This window comes from Cavia porcellus, unplaced genomic scaffold (genome assembly GCF_034190915.1).
Source record: "Cavia porcellus strain 051 isolate PalLab524CR breed Dunkin Hartley unplaced genomic scaffold, mCavPor4.1 scaffold_7, whole genome shotgun sequence".
NCBI lineage: Eukaryota > Metazoa > Chordata > Mammalia > Rodentia > Caviidae > Cavia > Cavia porcellus.
This window is the reverse complement of record NW_026947490.1, coordinates 6,506,027-6,532,174: the sequence shown is the minus strand read 5'-3', so window position 1 is coordinate 6,532,174 and position 26,148 is coordinate 6,506,027. Positions and strand designations below refer to the sequence as shown.

General features: G+C 44.9%; 1 protein-coding gene across 1 annotated transcript in view; it reads left to right on the top strand.

The window, feature by feature from the left end:
• The first annotated feature begins 308 nt into the window (after positions 1 to 308).
• Hunk (hormonally up-regulated Neu-associated kinase) overlaps positions 309 to 26,148 on the top strand; it is a 107,919-nt gene continuing 82,079 nt past the window's right edge. The window contains exon 1 of the mRNA XM_013149710.3: positions 309 to 650. Coding sequence (XP_013005164.2) covers positions 390 to 650 — 261 coding nt within the window. The 5' untranslated portion in view covers positions 309 to 389. The remainder of the gene's footprint in view (positions 651 to 26,148) is intronic.

Here is a 26,148-nt window from a genome sequence, read left to right as displayed (position 1 = left end):
GGGGCCCCCGGACCCCACCACGAGGTCGCGCCCCTCTCGGGCCAGTGCGGCTGCTCGTGTACCAGGGCAGCGCGCCTGTCATTAGCCTCCTGGACGGGACCGGGGGCGGGATCTCAGAGTCCCGCCGGCGGCCCGGGCGACCTTCCGAGGCAGAACTTCTTGGGGGCGGGTCCCGGGCCGCCGCTATTGTCTGCGCGCCGCGCGCGGTGGCGCGGGGGGCGTGAGCGTCGCGGATCTGAGCGAGGGGCGCGGGGAGACCCCAGGCGGCGGCGGGCGGAGCCGAGGAGCCGGAGGAGGAGGAGGAGGAGGACGGGGAGGAGGAGAAGGCGGAGGCGCAGCGAGCGAGCGCGGGAGCCTCGCCGGAGCCGCGCGGGCTGCGGACCAGCGTGATGCCGGCGGCGGCGGGGGACGGGCTCCTGGGCGAGCCCGCGGCGCCCGGGGGCGTCGGCGGCGCGGAGGAGGCGGCCAGGCCGGCGGCGGCCTGCGAGGGAAGTTTCCTGCCGGCCTGGGTGAGCGGCGTGCCCCGCGAGCGGCTCCGCGACTTCCAGCACCACAAGCGCGTGGGCAACTACCTGATCGGCAGCAGGAAGCTGGGCGAGGGCTCGTTCGCCAAGGTGCGCGAGGGGCTGCACGTGCTGACCGGAGAGAAGGTGAGCCGCGGGGTGTGGGACCCCCCGTAGCCCTGGCGCCGGAGCGCCGGAGCGCCGGAGCGCGTCCCCTGCGCCCGGGGGCCTCTGTGGTGACAGAGGGGTCGCGCGAGGCGCGCGCTCGGGTCCTGGCCCTGGTCGTCTGGTGTTCGCTGACGGGTGGTAGTGGGTCGGTGCCCGGGGAGGTTGGCGGTGTGTGGGGGGGTGCGAGTGATTTACCCGCGAAGCTGCCCCGCTTAACCTTTCTGCTTTTAGAATAGCGCCGCCTGGCGGACACCAGCGCGGGGCTCATGGCCTAGAGGTTGGGGTGGGGGCTCCCCTTCCTCCGCGCGCGCGAGAGGCAGATGGGCAGAGAGGCAGGAACCAGGACTGGAGGACGCGGGCCGTACTGTCGGGGTGTAAGGGGTCTGGCGAACCCATTAGCCAGTCCTTGGGGTCGCTTAGAGTTTGGTCCTTTCCAGGGGTCTGAGAAAGTGTGGGAAAGGCCCAGGTCCTGGAGCCATTTGTCTCCGCCTGCGGGCTGGAGCAGCTAGGGAGTGTTTCCTGCACCGAGGAGGGCTACACACACACACACACACGTCCTTCCCCCACCGCACACGTCCGTACCTTAATCTGTGCTTCCTTCTGTTCATCCTTCCCCCCACCTGCACCCCGTTTTCTCCCACATTCTCACCTCCACCACTCTCATCCCCTTTCCTGCTTCTTCCCCACCCCTCCGTGTCCAGTCAGCCCCTGGTTGTGCAGTAGAGACTTCACTTCTGGCCGGTTCAGAGCTACCTACGGACAGCCCCAAACTTTAGAGGTCAGGACATGCTTCCTTCTGTTGGTAAAAGAGGGCAAAGCAGAGGAGGACCCCCTTGCCTCCGAGACCTGCAGGGACACTTCCGCAGCCCAGTCGGCAGTCAGTGGTCGAGTGCAGGTAGACCTCAGGGCACTTAGAGCTGTGGGGAGAAGCACAAGCCACGGTGGCTTAGTCTGGAGGCCGGGTTACCCCGGGCCGGGCCGGGAGGCTGTGCAGTTTGGAGCTGTTCCAGGCTGCCAAGTTGGGATCATCTCGGATTCAAGACTCCCGCAGGCTGGGGGCTGCTCGCTCTGGAGTGGGGGTGGGGATGCCTCTCTGATGGGAGGAGGGAACTCAAGGCTTCTTAACTGAGCAGCAGTGGGAGAGATGAGACTTCTGCTCTGGGCCCTGGACTGCTGCCCTGCGAGACTAGTGCGGCTAAGCCACCCGCCCTCCTTCCCCTTGCCTCATCTTACCTTTAATCTCTCTCCGTTTCCCTGCTTCATCTGGAGCCCCCTGCCTTCGGGCGCAAACTTACGATCACCCTGACCATTTCTCCCGTTTCTATAGCTTTTCCAGTTAGGGTGCGCCTTTATTTTGGGAGAGCTGGGTTGTGGGGAGTAGTTTGTTAAGGTGCCTCTGGCCCGAATTTCCAGGCAGAAGTAGTCAGTGTGAACTCCCTTGGGTACCTCCTTAGAGAAGCAAACCACTCTCAGCTCATTCTCATGCAAAGAAATGAGTGAACCTCACTTTCTTCCTTGACTGCAGTGGGGGGCTCCACTAGGCACTGGGAGTTGGTGGAGTAGGGTCGGTGGTTTAGGGTCCTGTGGTCCTGGTGAGCTCACTGGTCCAGTCTGGGTGGAAATAGGCACTAGGAATTTATTTGCTCTTGAAATGTAGAGGTTAGACAGGTCGTGCCTGCTTTCTTTCTTTTTTTTTTTTTGTCTTTTTCATTTTTATCGGTACCGGGGATCGAACTCACGACCGCCTGCCGGTGCTTATGCCGCTGAGCTAAATCCCCAGCCCCTCCTGCTTGCTTTCTAAAGGTAGCCCAGGGGCTGGAGATTTAGCTCAGTGGCGTAAGCGCCTGCCTTGCAAGTAGGCAGTCGTGAGTTCAATCCCTGGTACCGATAAAAAGGAAAAAGACAAACAAACAAACAAACAAAAAAAATAAAGGTAGCCCAAAGAGGTGGATCTGTATGCTGACCACACAGTGGCAAACACGCATCTTGACTGTTCCCTGCTGTTCCCCCAAGCTTGTATTGGCTTCTGTCCACTTTCTGGTGCTGGGCCGTTGTCTCAGGCTCCTCAGCCTGCATTTTTGCTCCATCACATAAAGCTCTTGGCCTGGGCTGAACTGCCCCGGAATGTATTCAGGGCTCAGTCCTCAGCCCCAGTCTTTTGGAGGGAGCCCTTTACCACCACCCCATCCGAAACACAGGAAATCATCGCCCAGATGTGTTCCAGATGAGGAGCCTGGTGACTGCCCCTGATGCCCAGCCCTGTTTCTTCTTGTTTTTAACCTTTCCTGAAGATGAGCCTCATTTCAGGTTTGCATTGAGGAGAGCTATTAATTGGATGTGAAATGATTTCCCTGGGTCAACTGATTTGATCTAGTTAGGAAGGACTGCGGTTCTTTGTGGGGAGGAAGAGGCCCGGGGAGGATGTTTATGTTGAAAAATTTGGTTTTCCTGCTGTGTTTTTCTCTAGTGTGAGAATCAGTGCTCTGGGACTGGATATTAACTCAGTCAGTTGCAGGCTCTAAGGAAACAATTGTGTCATTCATAGTGTTTATCTCCTGAATCCAACACCTTTAATGCTTAGTGTGGGGTCTAGCAGATTGTAGAGATTAAAGTGTGTATGTGTGTGTGTGTGTGCACTGCGTGCGGGTGTCCATGTGTGCAGCTATGCTTGGGAAGGATCACTGGGTTAATGAGGCCCCATTCCCACTCTTGTTTTGGATATGGCCTTAGTGAACAGGTCAAGGGGAGCCTTTGATGTGAAAGGAACTTGGAAAGCACCTTTCCCCTACTTTTTCCTCTTTTCTTGGGGTACATACTTTTTGGTTAAAGCACTTCACTTTGCTTCTTTCCGTTCCTCTTTCTTTCTTTCTTTGTTTCTTTTTAACGGACAGACTACAGGGCAAGGGAAGTGAAGTCATGAACACTATAGTGAGAAATAGGTGTAAACTCCCTAGCCTATCCTGGAAGGAGTCAAGTCATTTCATCTTGGGAAATCAGTTAATGAAACAGAAAGGGATGATTGAGGGGCACTCCAAGTCTCATCTCTTTCATGGCTGCATATTCAAACAATACTTTTTGTTTTGGGTGTCTTGTGCCAGAATCCAGAGTACTGCTGATTGAAGGCTGCTGGTGGTGGTACACGTGCATGAGCACGCATGCACGCAAGAGCGTGCGTGTGTTGTGTTGTTAGTGCACATTTCCAAAATGCTTTGGGAGAAAGCCTCTGTAGTTTGCCAGGAATCGCAGGCTGAATCCACACGACAAAGGAGACCCTTTTTCCTGACTTTCATTTCAGGATTTGATTCTCTCTTATCAAGCGTCGCCTTTTGCCAGAAGGACAGTGTTTTACCTGTCTGTCCTCTGAAGTTGTTTGTTTGGAAGTGCTTTGAAGCTAGATGACCCTTTTACTGCTTGAGAGGGTGGCTTTGGGGGAGACCTAATTTTGTCCTCCTCTGCCTTTGAGTTATTGCAGTCTTTGCCAGTCTAGCTTGAAAAAGAACTGTTCATTTGATTATGTGAAATTTCTTAATTGGTAGGTTCTCAGTCGGGGACTGATGTTTAAACTGGGGAAGATGATCACAGAGTTAGAATCTGAGAAGTATCACGGTTTGTGGCTTTGACTCAGAGAGCAAAGTTGCTAGCAGGGGTGCAGAGCAGTGATTTGGGGGAACCCAGAGAGCTTGTGCATGTTGCCCCTGACATGGTCCCTGATACCTGTGACCTGCGCAGCCTTTGATACATACAAAGTAATTATCGCATCTTAAAAGGTTGATAAAATGTAGTGGAAAAAGCTTGGTTGAGAAAAGTGTAAGTATGTCTCAAAAGTAGAGCTAGTTTGGTAGAAACACCAAAAACAAAAACCCAAACAAAATAAAACAAAACAGCCCCCTCCAAACCAAATCCAAAAACAAATAAGCAAATAAAAAGCCAAACCTATATTATAAGAAAAAATGGTCGCTACCATCATTATCTTCCTCTGTGATTAAGAGACTTAACTGGCTACATAAAACGATTGCTTAAGATATTTAAATGTCTTGTAACCTTTGGATTTTATTTATTTATTTATTTATTTATTTATTCTTTTGTCTTTTTCTTTTTTATCGGTACCAGGGATCGAACTCATGACTGCCTGCTTGCAAGGCAGGTGCTTATGCCGCTGAGCTAAATCCCCAGCCCCCGACCTTCGGATTTTTTTAAAGCATATTTGTCACTTTCATTAGAGCTGTTTTTGGACTAAAAATAAGGGTTGCCTGCTTAGCGAGTTGCCAGTAGTCTTGGGTAGAACATGATGGTGCCAGATACCTGGAGAGAAGGAGTTACTAAAAATACCGTTTACTATGCTTTGCAGAGCAAGGAAATATGACTAATTTTAGAGGTGGCCTTTTGGCAGATCTGTTTTTAGCAAGTATTTCTGACACAAACAGGTGTTAAATCCTGTATTTCTAAGTGCCAGAAATGTAAGGGGTAATAGCTCAGAGGAACAAGAAATGGTTAGAGAACTGGAAATTCCTATTACTCCTCAGCAGGGACTTCTTGGCAAGAAGAAGGCCTTTGCAAAAGCACCTGCTTGGTGTGTCTCGTGTGATAAAGCAGTGCCTGTAATTTTGCCAGATTGCACGTTGCAGTCACAAGTTCATCCTTTTGAACTTGGTGCCTGGCCTCATCTTTTTGAAGTACTTGAGAATCTTGGAAATTGGCACATAGGGCATGGTTCATAGTGTTCATTGATAAAGGTCCCATAAACTTCAAAGAGTGCTTTGAGTCAGCACAACCATGCAGAGAGGTGCCCATGAAGAGTATAACCCAACATTTTCTCTGCAGGTGTGGAGTCACAGCTATAGGTTTGGTGTCTGTACATAGCAATCTGATGTGAGTCTGGGAGGCTGTAAAACTCTGCGGCTGCTGACTGTTCCTGCCTAGTACAGCAATCATCTATCCCAGGGGGGATTGTCCCAGAGGTGATGGGGAGTGGCAGCCATATCCACCCAAAGAGATGGGCAGGTCCCTTTTTTGTGGGCAAGTGATTTGGGCACAAAGTATCATTTGCCTTGGGATGTACACCTCTTCTGAATTATTCATGGTAACTGAGAGACTTGCTCTTTTGGCTAATTGCAACCCAGCTGATGAGGCTTATTTTAGCCATCCAGTGCAGCCGCTTCCTCCGCTCAGCCTGAGCTCTGGCCACCTTCAATTGCAGACCTGAATTGAATTTCATGCTCTGCAGAAGGGGTGCTGCTCGTTGGTAAGATGACCAGTGGGAAAGAAACTGCAGCTCAGGGCCTGAATACTACCCGTGTAGGTTGATACCTTGACAAACAGGCCAGAGCTATTGTCTCTCCTTTTTTTTTTTAAATTTCTTTTTTTTTTTTTAATCGGTACCAGGGATCGAAACTCACGACTGCCTGCTTGCAAGGCAGGCGCTTATGCTGCTGAGCTAAATCCCCAGCTATTGTCTCTCCTTTATGATAAATCCCAGCCCAGAGGTGTTGTGTTTATGGTTTGTTCAGAATCTCCCATGCATTGTCTCATAGATGGTGGAAATAACCTTGCATAGGTGGGAACCAAGTTGCTGATACTCTTACCTGCACCAAGGAGAGGGATGCTCTGAGTAGTAGATCTTCTTTCAGACTTTCTGTATCAGTTTGCAAGGAGACTGTAACAAATCATCACAAACTGGGTGGCTTAAACAGTAGAAATGGCATGGTCATGTTGGGGGCAGTTGCTGGGAAGAAATCACAGCTGAGAGCTGTTAGTTGAGGGAGTGAGTCCTTTAGCCACGAGGAGGAACCTGTCAGCATTTATTGCCTACCAGAGCATGAGCTCTGTGTCCGCATCTAGGCCAGCTCCTGAAGCCAAGTGGGCAGCTGCCTCACTGTCAACCTGCAGTGAGGCTGTGTGTTGGCAGATTCTGTGCTTCATATACCTGCAGCATCTGGGAGAACATTTTGGCTTTATTCTGGCACATTTCCCTTCAGTGACATTGCTCAGGGCTCTGCTGTGTTTCTCTTGTTTTTATAGGGCTGAGGCTCACTCTCTGTGCTTTCTTGAAACCAGTGTGTCTAACTTGGTGCTGTCCTGGAAAGAGATCCTGCTTCCTCCATCACTCTTGAATTAGGGGCAGAGTCATTGATAGGATTGTGAGCAATTGGATTTTTGAGGACAAGAGTAACGGTTCAGACTTTCTGACCAACAAGAAGGTGACTCTGGGCAGAGCCATTTTTAGCATCGCTGTGTCACCTCCACCATGGCTTGGGTCTACTCTGTCCTAGCTATGCCACTTCTAACTGCTGATTCTTTTTCATTTTTAAGCACTTTTGTGTTTTAGGATATATTTGGTAATGTTTTGGGGTAGGTTATTGTATCACCCAGTGTTTTACTAGCGAAACAGATATCACACAAGATATACAAATGTAGAAGAAATACAAGATTGGCTTATGATGCTCAGCTACAGTGTCAGATGAGGAAGCATGCAGAGGGTGTCTGTATGCTGGAGTCTGAAGGATTCAGTCTGAGGTCTGGAGCTCACTGCAGTGTCCTGTTCAAGTTCCTGTCAGGAGGGTCTGCGATGGCTGAAGGATTCGAGGCAGAAGCCAAAGAGTCTTCCCTAGAAACTATGAGATGATAGCCAAGCTGAAGGTGGAGACTGGAGCTCCTCTGAAGAACAGAAGCAAGTCTGTCCTTCCTCATTGTCCCTTTATACGGTCCAGGTGCCTGGCGGCTAGGGTGGGTTCTCTGCATCCTTCGGTGTAGAATTACTGAACTGACTTAATAAGCTTCTAATTTGTCAAGCTCACATAATCAATCAACCATTACAGTCATATAGATATGTGGTCTGAAATTTAAAGGCATGGGGCAGTTCAAAGGGAGCAGTAGTAAGTGCTTCTCAGTGCCTGGGGCCTGTCGCCAAAGGTGACTCCTGTTTCTAGTTTCTTGTGGGTCCTTCTGGAGATACTTCATATGCATATAAACCCACACTCATTTTTGTAAAATGTATGGGTATGAACACATCTATTTTTAAACTGTATGTGCTACGCAGTACCTAGCTTTTTTTCACTTAGCATTGTGTCTTGAACTTCCCTCCCCATCACTGCTTCAGGATTGCCTCATTATTTCTGATTCCTGCATAGCATTTGCTGTATGGAGGTGCTATGTTACTTAGCCATGCCTTTTGAATGGATATTTAGATTGTATGTGTGTGTGTATGTGTATCAGTGATTAAACTTTATAAACATTTATAGCAGTAAAAGAGTCCCCATCGCATCAGACACACTTATCCCACTGTTCACACCATTTCATGCAGCACTTCTGGAAGTCTTCTTTCATGAGTGTCTTCAAGTGTCTACATGATCAGTAACACAGGGAGTGCTGTGTTGCCATCCAACAGAAATGCAGACTGATAACACCATTCACCTGCATCCTCGTCCTCCCTATTTTCTGCTAAGAACAGACCGCAGGCTGAGGGTCATAAATAGTGGTGGCTTAATGGTTCTCTGTTTGAAGGCTGGAAATCAAAGATTAAGATTGATAGCATTGGTTATTTCTGAGGGTTTCCTGAGAGGCTGTTCCAGGCTTCTCTTCTTGGCTGATGGATAGCCATCTTCTCTGTGTGTCTGTTTCTATATCCAGTGCTCCCCTTTTTAAGTGCAGACCTCTCTTAACTTGAAACTACCACCAAATAGGTGTTCAAATAAGGTCACGTTCTGAGGTACAGTGGGCTGGGACTCCAGCTTATGAGTTTGGGAGTGGGGAGGCACGATTCAGTTCTCATTACCTGCCGATCGGTAGAGTGCTAAGTGCCATGAGGAGTGAACCACTGTCCTGTACGGTCCTGGTGCCTGGAGTACCACCTAGTGAGAAGGTGTCCAATAAATAGTTTTGGGCTGGACTAAAGGTATCTTCAGTCTTCCTGGGACATGAGGATGGCCTTCTGGGTGGCAGTGCACAACCCAGCAGGTCACACAGATCCACAGGCTCTTTCTGTATCTCTCACTGTTGGCTGCTTCTGGGGATGCCTGAGGTTGAGCAGGTTGGCTGATGCTGTGCAGAAAAACCCTGGCCCAGAAATAGCTGCTTTTTTTCTGCAGGGATTTGTTAAGGTAGGCACCTAGGTAGTGGAGTGACAGGTGGTCAGCTAGAAACACAAATATGTTGCGGTGCTTAGGGCTGTTAATGGACCCTCAGCTTTTTCCTGAGAAAATGTACCAACACTGCAGCAGATGGGAGAAGTTGCTATTTGCAAACATACATTTCTTTGGATGTTTCCCATGGAGATATATGTAGGCTTGGAGTCTGTCTCTTCCACTGTATTTCTTTTATAGGTTTATTAGTCTCCTAAGCCAAATCCCTGCCAAAATATTTTAGAATGCTGCTGGCTTCTTTTGCCCATTTCGTGAGCCATTTGATTTCTTTTAACCCCTGTGTTATTTCTGCCATTTTTTCCCCTGCTTAAATTCTGGTTTCTTATATTGTTCCTCATGGTTTTTGGTGAGTTATCAGGTCACCCATCTATCTGTCTCTGTTTGGGCACACCTGTCCTGTATGGCAGCTTTCTGGGTCACCTGCTTATTGCCAGAGCTCTGTGTACAACAGCTTGCGAGTGGGCAGCCTGGCCATGGAGCGCAGAGGGCCACCAGGGAGTCTTGCTGTCTCTGTAAAGGGTGATATGAAATTTGGATTCCTAGCAATTACTTTGTCTACCCTACAGGTCTACCAAATCACTGAAACCCGACAGCAACGCAAAGAGGGCATGCCCTTTGCTTTGACTGTGAGGAGCTAGTATATACTGATAACTGTAATAATGATTAACCTTTACAGATCTACCATCTGCTGGATCATGGCCTAGATGTCCTGCTGCATAATTTGTGCCTCACAACAGACTATTGTGTCAGGATCTGTTCTTATTTTGTGGATTAAGTTGACCAGTGTCCTGGTTTGTGCAGGACTCTCAAGTTTAACGCAGAAAGTCCCATCAGATAATGGCAAAACCAAATCCACCCAAGTAAACATTTCACAGTGTTTGGAGTCTTAACTGAGAGTTTCCAAATGAAAGTATTAGTAAGAGCTAATCAGGTCTTGAATCAGTATATATACATGTAAAGGTATATGTGTATATATACACAAATGCATATGTGCATGTGAATATATAATATTAAATGTAATTTAACGTACTGCAAAGTATAATATAGGCACACACATAACATGTTGGCAGCAGACTTTCTCAGTGAAGCCGTGGGGACTGGTAGCTACTGTGAGTAGCTCAAATTACAATTCAGTCTTAGCTTTAGTGCTTTTTGTTTTTGTACTGTGGCGGGAGAGAAATCTATAGGAGGAAAGAAGTTTTTGAATCAAACGGTAAAGCTGCCAGTGCATGTCTTATGTAGGGCAGTGAACAGTCTCTTAATGTCTCCTTGTTAAACTGTCTACCTCCATGAATGAACAGAGGATATGGATTAAAAATAAAGCAGAATTTAGCTCAGTGGCGTAAGCACCTGCCTTGCAAGCAGGCGGTCGTAAGTTCGATCCCTGGTACTGATAAAAAGTTAAAAAAAAAAAAAAGCAGAATGCCCAGTGCCTTGGCCCAGTTTATTATGCGGACCATGTAGAGCTGGACCAGCTTCCTGTGTTTTTGCAAAGGCTTCATTTGGGCTGAGAAAGGATATCAGAGACAAAAGGAATGAGAGAGCCTGGGGTGCAGATGAAAGTTTGGGGAAAGCTGGCTGTAGAGTGGGATCAGAATCATTTAGCATTTTTATCTGAGCCCTATTTCCATGAAACCAAATGGATAAAGATAAGTGTTATCATTTATGTAATCTGGTTTTCAGCTGGAATTACCGCTGTTCTGATGTAGAAGTCTGGCTTTCCAAGCACATTCTTTATTCCAGGTTAAAAATTTAATTAGAGAGAGTAAACTGTGACTCAGTTCTCAGTTGAACATTTACATTTAATAAAGCTAATAAAGAAAGCTTGTTTTGAAAACACTTCTCCAGGTTTCTGTAAAGTGTCATTCCCATAGGATGACATTTTATTCTATTAAAAACTAACATTTGTGAGCAGTAGTTGCAATTTCAAGGCCAATTTGATGTAATAAAACTTCAATTTCCCTCTGGAGGGAAAGTGCTGCGTGGCTGTTGGGTTCCCACCTTATTCATTACTCCACGATGCTTTTTCCTAGATCAGAAATAGATTCTTTTTTAAAAATCATATACATATATTTTTTTCATGGAAAGCTATTAAGACAGTTGATGTAACTGAGAGTGCATGGGATGCCAAATAGTTACTTTTACATAATCAGATGAAGGATAATGTCTTCCAGATCTCAAAGGGACTGATTATCCAACAGCATTCTTGCTTAGAAAATATATGAATTGTCAAATATGAATGAGTATTTTTCCTATGATAAACAATATATATGCATACATGTTTGAGTCATTCATATATTGTACATATGTCTATGTATGTATATTACATATACATTGTGTGCAGATGTGTGCACACATGCACTGGGGATTGAACCCCAGCCTCACACATTCTATCCATGAGTCATACATATTCCTGCATAAGTATTTTTAAAATAATATTTTATTCTTGACCAACTATTAAGTATTTTAAAATTCCTTAAATCGACTCAGTCACAGGTCCATTTTGGAATATTTGAGGTTTTTAACACTCAGATAAATACAGTCTAGTATGTAGTAATTGCCAGTTTTTTCCTGTTGCTCTGTCACCTGCTATGTACTAATCACACTGCATTATGCACTCCCCCTCTGTTTTACTTTTAGATTACTTTTTAAAAAAAAGCCTCCCCCTGTTAATTAAACATGATCTTACACCTTCCATTCCTTGTAGAAAATAATCAAAAACTCAAAGAACAGAATAAAAATCACCAGTAATTACACAGTCCAGTGAAGAGTGCTGCAAACATTTAGGTGAGCCAGTTACATGTGGTACAGATACATTCATCATTGGTTTTTCTTTTTTCCCCTTTAAATGCATATATTTCAAAATCCGATACATTGTTCATACAATGCTGTAACTACCCTTCATTATGGAAAGAATTTAGATGTCTTTTAAAGTTTGGTTTTTGGTGTTGTATAGGGAGGAGTCTGTTTTTAAATGTACCTTAATGTTTGGAATCCGTTTTCAGTTGTTGACTCTGAAGTTACTGCAAAAATTTCCCTAAATGATGCTGCCCTGTCTTCCTGTGTAGCTCTCCATAAATACTTAGAAGGTTTTCACAGTGCCAGATTGCCCTTGAGAAGGATTGTGACACGTGAGCCAACATTGTGTGAAGCTGCATTTTAAAGTATACATTTTGATAATTAGTAGAATTAATCATAATTTATATACTTGACTGAAATTTTGTTTCTTCTTTTGTGAACTATGGTCAGTGATTTTTTTCCCCTCATTTTTCTCCCATTTACGTTATGTGAACTCTCTATATGAAAGAGTATCTTTGGGCTGGGGATTTAGCTCAGCGGCATAAGCACCTGCCTTGCAAGCAGGCGGTCATTTCGATCCTCGGTACCGATTAAAAAAAAAAAAAAAGAGTATCTTTGTTACTTTGTAAATACTGTCCTATTGGTCATTTGCTTTTTCATTCATTACATGACTTTTTGGGAAAGAGGGGAAGGAAGCAGAGGAACACTGAAATTTAATTTTTTATTTGCAGTGTTGGAGATCAAACTCAAGGTCTTAGCACATATTCTCAGTCTTCTTTAAAAAATCTCAATTTTGAGAGAGAGACTTGCTAAGTCACTAAATAGCCTTGGCTGGGCTTGAACTAACAATCCTTTGCCTTAGCCTCTCAGAATGCTGGGATTACAGGTGTGCATCACCATGCCTGGCCGCCCGTGGCCTAGATGTCCTGCTGCATAATTTGTGCCTCACAACAGCCTCTTGTGTCAGGATCTGTTCTTATTTTGTGGATTAGGTTGACCAGTGTCCTGGTTTGTGCAGGACTCTCAAGTTTGACACAGAAAATCCCTCCGATAATGGCAAAACCAAATCCACCCAAGTAAACATTTCACAGAATGTTAACTCACGGAGTCCTAACTGAAAGTTAGGGCTGAAATTGTATATTTTGTCTAATCAAACCGATTAAACCGATTAATTTTGTTTTATTTTAGTTCTAGGCATATGGAAACTGGAGGGTTTGTGTTGGCTTTGCTTTATATGTCTTTTTTTTTGCGGGGGGGGGGTGTAACTGGGGATTGAACTCATGACCTCACACTTGGCAGGCAGGTGCTTACACCACTGAGCTAAATCCCCAGCTCTCTGCTTTATGTCTTTATATGTTATCGGTGAATAGTGCTAGTGTTTCCTTGTTTTCTGCAGATAAGTCTTTGTGTTAGGTAGGTGTATTTTCCAACCTGTTACATAATGACAACCTAAGTGGTGTCATGTGTTACAGGTATTCAAGCTTTCACAACTCAGTTTCTGTAGCTATAAAATATTTTATATATGTGAATATATATAGAGAGAGGCAGAAAGAGGGAGAGAGGGAAGGTGGAGAGAGAGGGAGGAAGAGAGAGAGAGACAGAGAGAGAGAGACAGAGAGACAGAGAGAGAGAAGGAGAATGTGTGTGTAAAGGACATAGCCTGAAGATGTACTCCTTACTGTGTTAGTGAATACTAACAGCTGGCTATTCACTCTGACTGTCACAGGAGTACTGAAACCCTAAGGACTTGTGTAAATGAGGCTCTTTTAGATGCTTGCCTTTAAGGCTAGAGGGAAGGTGAGGGACTTCTGCATAATGTCACCTCCCAGAACTGGAATGTCTCCCGAGACACTAAGGGCAAGGATGTCTGCATTCCTCAGATTCCGCTGGCCTCCTATCTGTCTCTCCTGAGCTTCCTTGGCAGCTCCTGGCGACTATTGCTCAATCTCTGCTCTTTACCTTCTGCTTTTTCCGTGTTGTTGCTTCTGGACGGCTTGTGTTTTCAGGGCTGATGCCATCGTGCTAGGGAGCCCTTTCCTCCTCACCTCCAGGTTGCCTTCTCAGCAGTCTTCACAGTGGTTATCTTAGTTACTTTCCTGTTGCTGAGACCCACCCCTGATGCCCACAACTCCAAGGAGAGGCTGATTTTGGCTCTCAGCTTTCAGTCCGTAGTCATCTGGCTGCAAGGCAGGGCGGCTTGGTTGAGGGGCATCACAGAGGAGAGTTGCCGAGGGCAAGACAGGAAGGAGAGAGATCAAGGGCGGAGGGAGGGAGACAGACCCTTCCAGGCCCTCGCCCAGTGACCTCCTCCAGCCAGGCTTCAATTCCCAGCATCATTTTTAGCAATAAACTTATCATGGACTAATCCAGGGGTGAGTATGAGGCCCTCATGATCCAGTCGCCTGCCCAAAGCTCCACCTATAGCTCATGAGGCTTTGGGGGGCATCTAGATATAAACTAGAACAAGAGTCATTTTCACAACAAAAGAGAACAAATTTATAGGAGGCTCTCTTCAAGTTAGCAAACAGGTATGGATTGGAAAGGTTTATTGGACAGCTGCATTCCCTATGTTTGGGTTTAGTAGTGACCTCTCTCTGCAATAGTCAACAAAACATTTGAGTCTTTAGGGGTTGTGATTTCTCCTGCCCTTAATGGCTTTCTTTTGGCAGGGGTACTTAGCTGCATTTTAAACCCTGATCCCTCAGTGGAAATCAGTGTCCCTTTCAGTGTGATCTGAGCTCTCTTTAAAATCTGGCGCTGGGTGGGGAGGACGATGTCTTGCATTATGGTTGCCAGAATCTGTGTTTCCAATTTCTGTAAAGCACCCCCCCGCCAAGCTGGCCTCTCCAGAACTGTTTTATTCCTGTGCCTTTTCAGCTACATTTGGCTGCCAGTTGTCCTGTGATGTGAGAATAGGATATTGATTGTTTCCTGTTGCCTGTGGGACAGGAATGCATCTTGAATTAGAGCTAATTTTGGAGTTTAAAGTATTAAATGTCAAATTTGAAACAACCCATGTCTAAGGCTTCTTTGTTGTAGGAGAGAAGGTCACCCCAGGCCTAGAGGAAGGGAAAGGAAGAAAAAGAGAAAAGCAAAATCACTGGTGGCTCCTCCTTTTTCCACACCACTCCTTGTGCACTCATGGAAAACTTTATCCATTTTTATAAGACTTACTTTAAGTTTTATTTTTTTAGCCTATCCAGGTGTGGTGGCACATGCCTATAATCCCAGCACTCAGGACTCTACAGTAAGAGGATCCCTGTGAGTTGGAGATCACCCTGGCTACATAGTGAGTTCAAGGCCAGCCTGAAATACCTAGTGAGACCTTGTCTGAAAACAAAAAAATTTTTTTTTTGTCTGACGCCATTTACTAGATGGGCTGTGGGTTCAGACTACATATTACTGGGGCAATTGTAGGTAGTTAGAAACAAAACAATAACTACAAAAACATTACCTTTACTTGGCCAGAGATGATATTTTTTTTCCTATTAAATATTTGTCGATTGCCTTGTTTATACAGATCTGCTGATAACCTGCGTGGGCTTTTGTACAAATTTTGTACCAATTAGGACAGTACCAATCTAGACAGACCAATTAGAAAAAGACCTCTCTGAGCAAGTCATTTAGCATTAAGTTAGTCTTTCTGAATAGGCCAATTGAACGAGGCATGTCCTTAAGTGGACCAGTTGGAAAAGACTCCTCCGGGTAGACCAGATGGAGAAACGCATATTATCTGAGTGGATGTAGCTACATGGTTTAGCCAGCAGCCAGGTTTTCAGGAGGAAAAATATACCCTTTTGTCCAGGGCACAGAGACCCAGCAAACTCAGCGAGGGTCTGTGTTTCGGTTCCTGGTGCAAAGACATGGGCAGGCACAGAATTCAGCTCTGCCATCCCCCAACCCTGCTTTCCACAGTTGGACCTGAACTGTGAATTGCAAACACAGAATACATGCTGTTACAATGAAAAAGGAAATGTTTCCTACAAGAGTGATAGATTAAGCTTCCCAGGAGGTTACCGAATCTCAAGTAAAAATCTGCAGAATTGGTCCTGGTCCCTCTTTGGCGAAGTCGGCTATGTTGCCGCTCTGTAAGAGAAAGCACAGCAAGATGAAGAATGTGGGCAGGAAATGAATTCAGTGTGTTCGTGTCATTCACTGCCAGGGAGACATAAGACAAACTCCAGGATAAGTGACCATTACAGTCTTGGGAAATGCCCTGCACTGGACCTTCAAGACCTATAACCTTCTGTCTCCTGAGTCATCACTCAATCCAGTACAGGGCCTAGGGCTGAGACTTCCTGTGTGTTAAGAGCTGTTCAACCTGAGTGGAGAGACCCCAGTCTTTTGAGTTCAGTGATTAAAAAAAAAACCCTCCCCAAAGCGCTGATCATTCATTGGCCCGCTCTGCATTGTTCCTTCCTTGGATGAGTAAATAGTGTGACAATTTAATAAGGAGCTTGTGAAGATGACATGCAAGTGGAGAGAAAGGAAAGCCAGAGCCTTTCAATAGGAAGGTTTTTTTTCCCTGGGAAAGGAACGCGGTGGTTTCGGGTTTCCCTGTGTGTAATCTGAGAAGCCCATCCATCTCTGTGTGACAGAGGAAAATTTCACTATTAGGAAAGGAACTTCTGATTTATCACAAACAGCTGGGTGGGCCATGCCTCACTGGTGCCCAGGCATAAGCACCCTTTTAAATAGAGTGGCTGCACATGGCTTCAGCCTCCAAAAAGACTCCTGAGCTGGTGCTTTGTATGTTGCATTGGTTGGGGAGGTGCTGTCATCTGATGTAAGGACATGCAGGCTCGGGAGGATCAGGGGGTCACCAAGACCTAGTATGTCTTGCACCTATGATGGTGTGTTGCTCTAAAATTCATAGGTTGAAATCCTAATTTCTAGTGTTTCCGAATGTGACTATGTATGGAGTTAAGATCTTTAGAGATGATTAGGTGAAACGAGGTCATATATATGTGCTATAATCCACTATAGCCACGGTTTATATAAGAAGAGGAAATTTGGGCACAGACTTGTGCATACACAAGGGAAGGGCTGTGGGAGACACATAGAGAAAGTGGCCATCTCGAAGCCAGGAAGCAAGGCCCTGGGAGAAGCCAGCCTCTCCAGTGCCTTGATCGTGGACTTTTGGAGCCCAAAACGGTGAGAAAAATGTCCTAAACAGCCAGCCCATGGTGTGTGACAGGCAGCTCTAGCAAACCAGTTCTATAATCAGGTCTCCAATTCACTGGGGGTCCAGAATCCCAAGGCTGGCTTTTGGGAAATCATGCTGAGAAACTTCCAAACTCCTTTTCTTTCTTCGGTTAACTTCATCTTTTGGGAAGGAGCTGGGGTTCTCCCTCTCACCTGTTTTCCCTCACAAAATTCTGCTCTGTGTTCAGCACCTATAAACAGATGACTGTGTGATACAGTGGGCCGTTCTAAGGAGACAGTTGCTGACTGGACTCCTGGCTCGTTTTTGCTGTGTGGTTCCCTGTGCTGTCTGATTGGATAGAGACAGGTTTTAAAAAACCCTCCTTGAAAATATTTAGTACTAATCATTGTTGATTGATTTCTTGGTCACATTTCTATAACCATAAAAAAAAAAAAACGTAGTGTTTTAAGTGCCTACTAGAGTTTCTAAAGGGACACATTCAGACACATGGAATTATTAGGATGGTCCATAAAAGGCAGTTATGTTGTTTACGAGACATTTACACGTGACTTGTGAAGAATTTACATATGGTTTGTGGGAACTAAAAGGCTACTCTCTTTGGCTTCTTAAATGCTCACAGTAAAAATGTTCTTGCTAATGGTACAGTGTCATGCACATTGATTTCCTGGAACTGCTACAGTGCATCTTCACTGGCTGTGTGGCTTAAACAACAAACATTTATTTTTCTCACTGTGTGGAGTCTAGAAGTCTAAGATCAGAGGGTTGCATGGTTGGATCCTTCTGAGTACTGAGAGGTAAGGGTCTTTCTGGGCTTCTCTCCCAGCTTCTCTTGGCCTCAGATATTCCTGGGCTTGGAAATGCCATTCTTCCTGAATCTTCCCTCTGTGTATGGCTGTCTCTTGTCCACATCTCCCCTTTTCTATCAGTTCCACTTTATTAAAATCCACCCTAATGACCTCATCTCAACTTGGTCATCTGCCAAGACCCTATTTCCAAATAACGCTATATTCACAGGTAACTAGGATTAGGACTTCAGTATTTGGGAAGGGGGTACACAATTCAACTCACAGCATTAAGTTACAATTTTTAAAATCTTATTGTTCCCCCAAAAGGACTTGGAGTGCTCAAAACAAAGAGCAAAAGATAGACAAAGTGGAGGGGACTATAGAGGAGAGAGCATAGTCAGGGCTTACTGTGGTTTGGATCTCGAATGTTTTCCAAAATCTTGTGTGTTTAAGGCTTTGTGCCCTATACAGCAGTGTTCAGAGATGGGGTCTTGGAAGGTGATCACATTGGAGAGATCTGACCTCACATGTATGGATTCATAACTCAGTGGCTTACTGGAGGTGGTGAGAGCTTCAGGAGGTAGAGTCTAATTGGTGGAAGTGGGTCCCTGGGGATGTGCACTGGTTTGTCGCAGTCTCTTCCTGTCCTCTACCCGTGCTTTATGGCTGCCATGAGATAAGCAGCCTTGGTTCACTGTGTGTTCCCCACCATGCATTGTGCCTTAACCCACACCTTAAAGCAGTGGAACTAGCTGACCATGGACTGAATGAAGCCTTTGAATCCACGAGCCAGAATAAATCCTCCCTCCCTGTAAGTTGATTATCTCAGGTGTTTTGTCACAGTGACAGAAAGCTGATGAACATAGCCAAAAGTTATATAGTCACCTCTTGGTATTTGCAGAGAATTGGTTCCATGAATCCTTTCCAGATACTCCAAACTGCAGGAGCACAAGTGCTTTATATACAGTAAAACTGTGTAGGGTTTGCTTATAACTGATGCCTATCCTCCTGTGTACTTGAAGTCTTCTCTAGATTGCGAATAATACCCAATACAATGTAAATGCTGCACAAATAGTTCTTACACTATATTGTTTAAGGAATAATAATGAGTAATGGGATTTTTAAAAAGTCCCTAAATATTTTGGATTCACAGCTGGTTGAATCTGGAAACATAGAACTGTGGATACAGAGGGCCAGGTGTGCTGTGTGGGCATAAGTGTAACTAGGGCTTTGGTGACAAGCTTTCCCGGGACCTCTGCGTGGTTTCATTACCTCTCTTCCAAATGTTCTGGCTTTTTGTGATAGGCACCCAGGAGTTACTCACTGTTTCAGGTGCTTGGGATCGTGGTGTGGTGGAATTTAGCATGGAGAGAATCAGGGAGCCCATGCACAATAGAGATAGGCTCTGTGAACTCTGAAAAGCCAGTGCTGCTCTGAGCCTGCCAGCTGGTCTGGCTTCCTTGGAAAGGAAGGAGGTGAGTGACCCCGGACTGCATTGCTCAGCCTTATTTTTCAGCCACCTACCCTGTCACGAATCTGCATCTGGCAAAACCGTTGTTTGTTTTCTGGTTATAATTAGGACAAGCTTTATCTTTATGATGTTTTCAAATTAGGACAAACGTAGCTGTGGTGAATATACTGTTTGCAATTTACTTTTCTTCTAGGCTTCTGAGGCTTTCTGTCTGTTGGTCACTTCTGGCATTGATGTTTGTTGTCAGGTGTGGTGGAGCAAGGTGGGAATGGGGCAGGGGCTTCCGGAGAAACGGAGGAGGAGAGAGAAGAGGAGGAAGGGGGGAGGAGGAGGAGGATTAATATCCCACCAGCTCTGCGTGAAAGAGTGGGTCTGGGAAGTGTGGAAGGGCACACTAAGAGAGCTGATGGGAATGGGAAGCCTTTCACATCCACAAAGCATCTGATTGATCTGCCTAAATTGTTAGTTAGGAGCCATGCGAAGCATATCACTTGTGAGCATCTCGCCTGTTCGCGATTTAGCGTTGCAAATGTTTATGATGCCTCAGGGGAACAGTGATTCTAAGTTGCTTCTGAGTTATGGGCCCCTCCAGTGTTCTTGATGGGTGTGTGAATGTAAGAGGGAAAAAGGCTCCTTCTGTACCTAGTACCGTAGAGGAAAACACTGGCAGTGGTTTCCAGCTGCACCAACCTTACTTAGATCTGCCCTCCTTATATTGTATATTAGTTTCCTGAAGCTGCCATGAGACAGTGCTGCAAAGTCGGGGGCTTCAAATATTTATTTTATCACAATTCTGGGAGCCAGGAACAGGACACTGAGATACTGACAGAACTATGCTCCCTTAGAAATCTGTAGGGCACAATGTTATTTATTTATGTATTTATCTGTTGATTGATCGATGATTGACTCTTCTTAAGTGCTGGCAATTGATTGCAATCTTTGGCTGTGGTTTGAATATGTTCCCTGGAATTCATGTGTTGGAAAACTAGTCCCCAGTGTGGCAGTCTGAGAGGCAGGGCAGCCTGTGGGAGGTGATTAGGTCCCGGAGACACTGCACTCTTGAATGGACTGATGTCATTCTCACAGGGCTTGATCAGTTACCATGGAGCAGGTCTTTTGCACATGTCCTTTTCCTTTTCTGCTTTTTGCTGTGTTCTAACATCTGACCCTTACCAGAAGCTGTCAGATCTCCCAGCCTCCAGACAGGGGAACTAAATAAACTTCTTCCCTCTATAAATTCTTCAGTCTCTAATGTGTTGTTATAGTCACAGAAAATGAATTAAGACACTGCATCATTCTCATTTTAACATCTGGCTTTGTGTGGCCTTTTTCCTGTGTGTGTTTGTGCCCTCTCCTCTTGTAAGACAGCAGGCCTGTTAGGTTAGGGATGCACCAAAATTGCTCTGTCTTAACTGACTGCATCTGCAGTGACCCTGTTTCCAAGGGAGGCCATATTTGGAGGTACTGGAGGTTAAGACGTTAACATGTCTTTCAAGCATGACTTAGCCTACAACACGTGCTAAACCAAACTCATCTTCATCATTGACCTCGCCACATCCACATTTTCCTCTGGATCATCTTCTGTTTCTCCTTCTCAGTGTCTTGGTGTTGCCCTACTTCTGCCATTCTCTTTGGTCCATCAGGTTATTTGATGGACTGCTTGTTGATTTCTTTCCTATTGATCAATGCCTTTGCTGTGGTCTGGTTTAGCTGTTGAGCCCTCTTTTTGCCTTCCCATCTTATCTAGAAGTGAACTCCAGTCATGCCATTGCCCTGGTGTGGAAACCTTAATGGGGTCTCTGGTTATCTACAGTGCAAATTCAGTGCCTTTTGTTGAGGGTTCCCTGTGCTACATTCTGAGTTGCTCACTGTGTATTTTTGGTTGTTGGCCCAGGCAAGGTGAGTCCTCTGACCCTATGTGTCTCCTGTAGGAGTCCTCTGGCTGCCTCTGCCTTCTGCTGGTGCCTACACCAGGTGGACCCTGCCGGTCCTGCTGAATATCATGTTCACCCATGGAGCCAGTCTGCATTTGCTCTGCTGGGAGCAATGTCTCCCACCTTTTGATCTGCATCCCTCGTCACCACTTCTATTGCATGTGGTATCCTACGCACTCATGAGTGGACATTGGCTCCTTTACCGTATAGTGGGATTATGTAGGGTAGAGGTGGGTCTTACTTTTTAAAACAGAAAATACTGGACAGTGCCTGTCATGAGTTGTCACAAAGGGTGGGTACTTAGACAAGTTTAGGAGAGGGAAGCTGTCTGGTGAAATCTCTTACTGCACATCTGAGACTGTGTTATGGTCCAAAGGTTTGCTTTTTGGGTCTGGCTCTCTCAGACATCGTTCTGCTGAGCCTGGTGTGCATGGTGACACGTGGGTTAATCAGTACTTTGGAAGTCACCTTTATCCAGAGTCAGCCATGGATTTCTTGTGGTTTAGTTTTTAACTTTCTGATGGACTCAATGCAGAGTAGTTGGAAAGTATTCCTAGAGGAGTTTCAAATCGTAGCATCCATTCCAGGTCTTGCTCTCAGCTTCCAGTGGTTCAAGGGCTCATGATAGCACAAGTCCCATCTTTCCACAGCTTTTTCACCGTGTGTGCCTGCATTTGTGTTGGATTAGAGTCTACTCTAATAACCTCAGATTAACTAACTATGCCCACAAGACCCTGTTTCCAAGGAAGGTCTCATTCTGAGGCCCTGGGATTGCCACTTCAATAGGAAATTGTTTAGGAAACAAAACTGAACCCATGGTGTAACAGAAAATGCCTTCTCCCTGTAGTTCCTGTTCCAATTCTGGTTGCTTCTGTATCTTAGAAATGGCTGGTCACTGATGCACAGCTGGTCACTGTGATGCATGTGGTATAAACCAATCCCCAGTTGACTAGCCATGCTGCCTCTGTACTTCTTGCTTGCTTATCACATATAAGTCCTAGACCACCAGAGATCTGGGCTTGCTATTCTGGGCACGATCCTCTTCAGTGCCTATTGATATAAATAAATCTGTCTCCAAATGCTGGCTGTTGTTTCAGTGTTTGTGTTTGCCTTTGCAATAGCACGTACTTGCCTGGGTTGCCTGTTGAATCTAGGGTGTGAGTCTACTGAGGCATTTGGGAGGGTCCCTGAAGTTTGCCAGGTTGGAGATGAGCAGAAAGGGGGGGTGTTCACCTCCACCCACTGTCCCTGTGGAGGCACTTCTGAGTGTTACTGCTTTCCCTTGTTCACACTGAATTGCCTGAACCAGGGCCAGTTGCCCTGCTGGATGTCAATGAGCAGAGCAGCTGGGTCCGACTCAGGCTCAGCCCTGTCCCAGCTGGATGATCCTTGGCAGGACTCTCAATCTGTGTAAATCAAGACTTTTACCTCTGCTGAGAGAGAAGTTGCTAACATCTTCTGCAGGGCGTGTAGAGTTTATTTGGGACATGGGCAATGGCTTATGAGGTCTTATCAAGTGCCTAATAAATAGGATTATTAAAGCAATTGGAGATTAGTATTGTTGGATGACTGCAGTCTGCACTGTATTTTTTTCACGCTATGCAGTTGGCAAAGAAGTGGCAATTGTCCAAATCAGTTGTATGCTAATATGTAACTAAACTGGTTTGAATTCAGTTATCCCTTCCTATGGTAGGGAAGTGATTCCAGGATCCCCCTGAGGTGCCAAGGTCTGTGGGTGTTCATGTCCCTTACATCAAATGGCACAGTATTTATATAGAACTTACATACATCCTCCTGTATATTTTCAAGCATCGTTAGATTACGTATAATACCTAATGCAATGTGAATTCTATCCAAATAGTTGTTCTACTGTATTGTTAAGGGAACGAGAACAAGAAAATTCAGTGTAGTCTGTACATGTCCAGTACAGTTGCAACCGTCATAGGCCTAACTGCATATGATACGAATGAGACTCCTAGCAAAGGCCGCCCCAGCAAGTGCTAGGGAGAGACTCAGGATGTGTAAAGTGGCAGAGGCTGGAGCAGGGTGTACCTGTAGCGCTGCATTCCTGTGCTCAGAGTATGGCGAATTCAAGTTTCGCTTTTTGGAACTTTCTGGATTCTCCCCCACACCCCAACCTTTTCCACCTGAGATTGGGTGAATCTTTGCATATAGATTCTTGAACATGGAGGGTTGGCTGTACTTAAAAAGCTTAGGTTAATCAGACAGCTGACTATAGTGATAGACCTGGGATTTGAAGACCTCTACCCTGTGTGCTGTTTAATTAGAAGCTGTCACACTGGTAGTTAATCTCTTCTTTATGTGGTGATAAGAGTGTGCTTGGTGTAATGAAATCTTCAGTACTGATCCACTCATAAAAATGTGACATAGCGAGAGGTCTTCACCAACTGCTCTGGAATCTCACAGACTCTAAACAGGGGAGCTGGAAAAACTTTTCCTTTACTTATAAAAAAACTTTTCCTATACTTACTTAGAATACAATAGGTTGTAATAGTCAGAGGAAATATGATAGTGATCAAAGAGTCCAATTTTTCTTTTCCTTTTGTCCTGTTTGTCTATTTACTTCTTTTTGGTGGAGGGGAAGAAGTTGAATTTGCAATCAGTGGATCTTGTTTCTGTGAAAGTAACATTAAAATCTTTCCAACCTGATTTTGACATAACAAAACTCCATTAATTGTGATGAAAGAAATGGAAAACTGGTGCTTGACCCAAATTCACAGTATGAGACCCAGAAGGATCAGGGATCATAAGCTGAGAATAATGACTTCAATCATAGCTATCCCCCTGCTAAAACTTTTTTTTTAAAAGACATCTCAGAATTTTAAAGTATATTTTCATAGTTAGTGATCACATTCTTTTAACTTGGAAACATTTCCTTTGAAGTCTGTGATGGTCTGCTTTCCTGAAATGATTCCTCTACTAGATTTGACTATATAAATATTCAGGCTGTGCGCATCTATTTCACATTGTTTCATTAGTTTTTACCATTGGACTTATAAAAAAGGCTTGCTAAGTTAAGACTACCAGTGAGTTGAAAATAATTTTGCTTTTTGATCATGCAGACTAACTTATTTTTTGAAGAAAAACAGGGAGAGAGACAGAGGCAGATGGAGAGAAAGAAAAAAGCGAGGGGGAGATGGAAGAGAGAGAGGGACGGGATTTACATTTATAACTTGGTATTTAACTAAATAATGATTCAGGAGTTTATATTTTACCTTTTTTTTGGTGCTGGGATTTGACCAGGACCTTATGTATGCTAAGCAAGTGCTGTCCTATTCAGCTTCATCCCCAGCCAGATTAGAGATCTGTACATTAAACGAATCCTGAACATTGGTGTCCTGGATGGAAGTGGAACACTGGTGTTTCAGTGTTGGAATGGCCACCGTATGTGTGACCTTAGTCAAGCCCCCAAACCTGCATTAAGTAAAGCTTACCTCTCTCAGTTACAGAAACAAAACTAAAACCTCCAGCTTTTCCTTCACTAGTCACATTATTGAAGGGATGATACTATTTCTATGTGACCACAAGATGAGATCTAAAGACTTTGGAAGATGTGAGAAAAATGTTTTAAGTTAAACTTTCTAAAATGTACTCAGGTTGTATCTAATGTGATACAATATTGGTTGAAGTGGTGGCTTTCTTCTCTCTCTCTCTCTCTCCCCCTCTTTTTTTTTCCTTTTCCAGTACTGGGGATTAAACCCAGGACCCTCATACTGAGCTACAGCCCCGGGCCTTTTTAGTTTTTATTGTGAGACAGGGTTGCACTCAGTGGCTAGGTTGGCCCGGCCGGGCTTGCACTTTGTGATCCCCCTGTGTTAGCCTCCCAGAGTGCTGAGATTCTAGGCGTGTACCTTCATTCCTGCTGCCTTCTTTTCTGTTTTTTGATATCTGATTTCTATGATGTTATTCTTAAATTTTGATAACACTTAGGAAAATTAAACAAAATCTAATGGAAAAAAATAGTCTATCTGGAGGAGGGCTGTGAATTTCTGATTCAGTAGTCTCAGTTGCTATAAGAAATTTAAAGACCTCTTTATGGAACATGGTGCCAATAAACAATTATTTCTTTCTAGGATCAGCTCGAGTCCCCTCTTCCTGTAAGCTATTCAGTTAGTCACAGCTTTCTGTCTTGTATACAAATCAGGGTCCTTTACCACAACAAATTCAGCTTTTTTGTGTTTACTGAGAACCTGGATGAGTTTTGGCATGATTTTCCTTTAGGAAATCTCCTTTTGTGGTCTATTCTTTTGACTTCTTTCTAGCTCAGTTTTCTTTTTGCCAAACTTTAAATGAGAAAAAGTAGAAAGGACGCTTATTCTACTGGTCCTGAATTTTGTACATCACTAACAACAGCTGCGAAAGGAAAACCCATGATTACAAATGCAAAGAAAAAAGATGGTGGCCTTTTTTTTTTCAAAGACAAACAGAAAATGTAGAGTGTCCAGAGTTAAGATGCAGAAGACATACTTATTAGTAGAACAGTTAATAACTTAAAATAGTCAGGATATTGGATTCACAAGCTAAGAAAACCTGTGAAAAAGGAAAAGGAAACTCAAGGTGTTGTGTTTGGAGATGTATTGGGATTGCTGGGCCTGATTTTATTCAAAGCACTTCATCTACTTCTATTGGTTGCCTGTCCTTTAGATCTTGGTTTTTTTTTTTTTTATGTCTAAAATTTGTGATGCTATGGGCTGCACTGTGTGCCCCTCTCTGATTCATATGTTGATGTTCTAACTGGCAGTACCACAGAGATCAAAGGGGTCAACAAGTGTCAATGAAGTCAGTAGGGTAGACGCTGATCCAGTCTGACTGTTGTCTTTTAGGAAGAGGAAATTTTGACACTGACATGTGTAGAGGGAAAATGAGCAGTAACAGACAACACAGTGAAAAGATGCCATCTGCAAGTCACCAAGAGAGGTCTTGGAAGAAACCAGCCCTGTGGACACCTTGATTTTGAACTCGTGGCTTTCAGAGTTGGGAGACCACACATTTTTGTGGCTGTAGCCACTCTGTGTGTGGTACTGTGCTAGGGTAGCCCTAACAGATCACTGTGTTGGCTGCTGTAAGTGCAAACATGGAAAGAACAACCTGTGGGTTTTTTTTTTTTTTTTTTGTCTTTTTCCTTTTTATCGGTACCGGGGATCAAACTCACGACTGCCTGC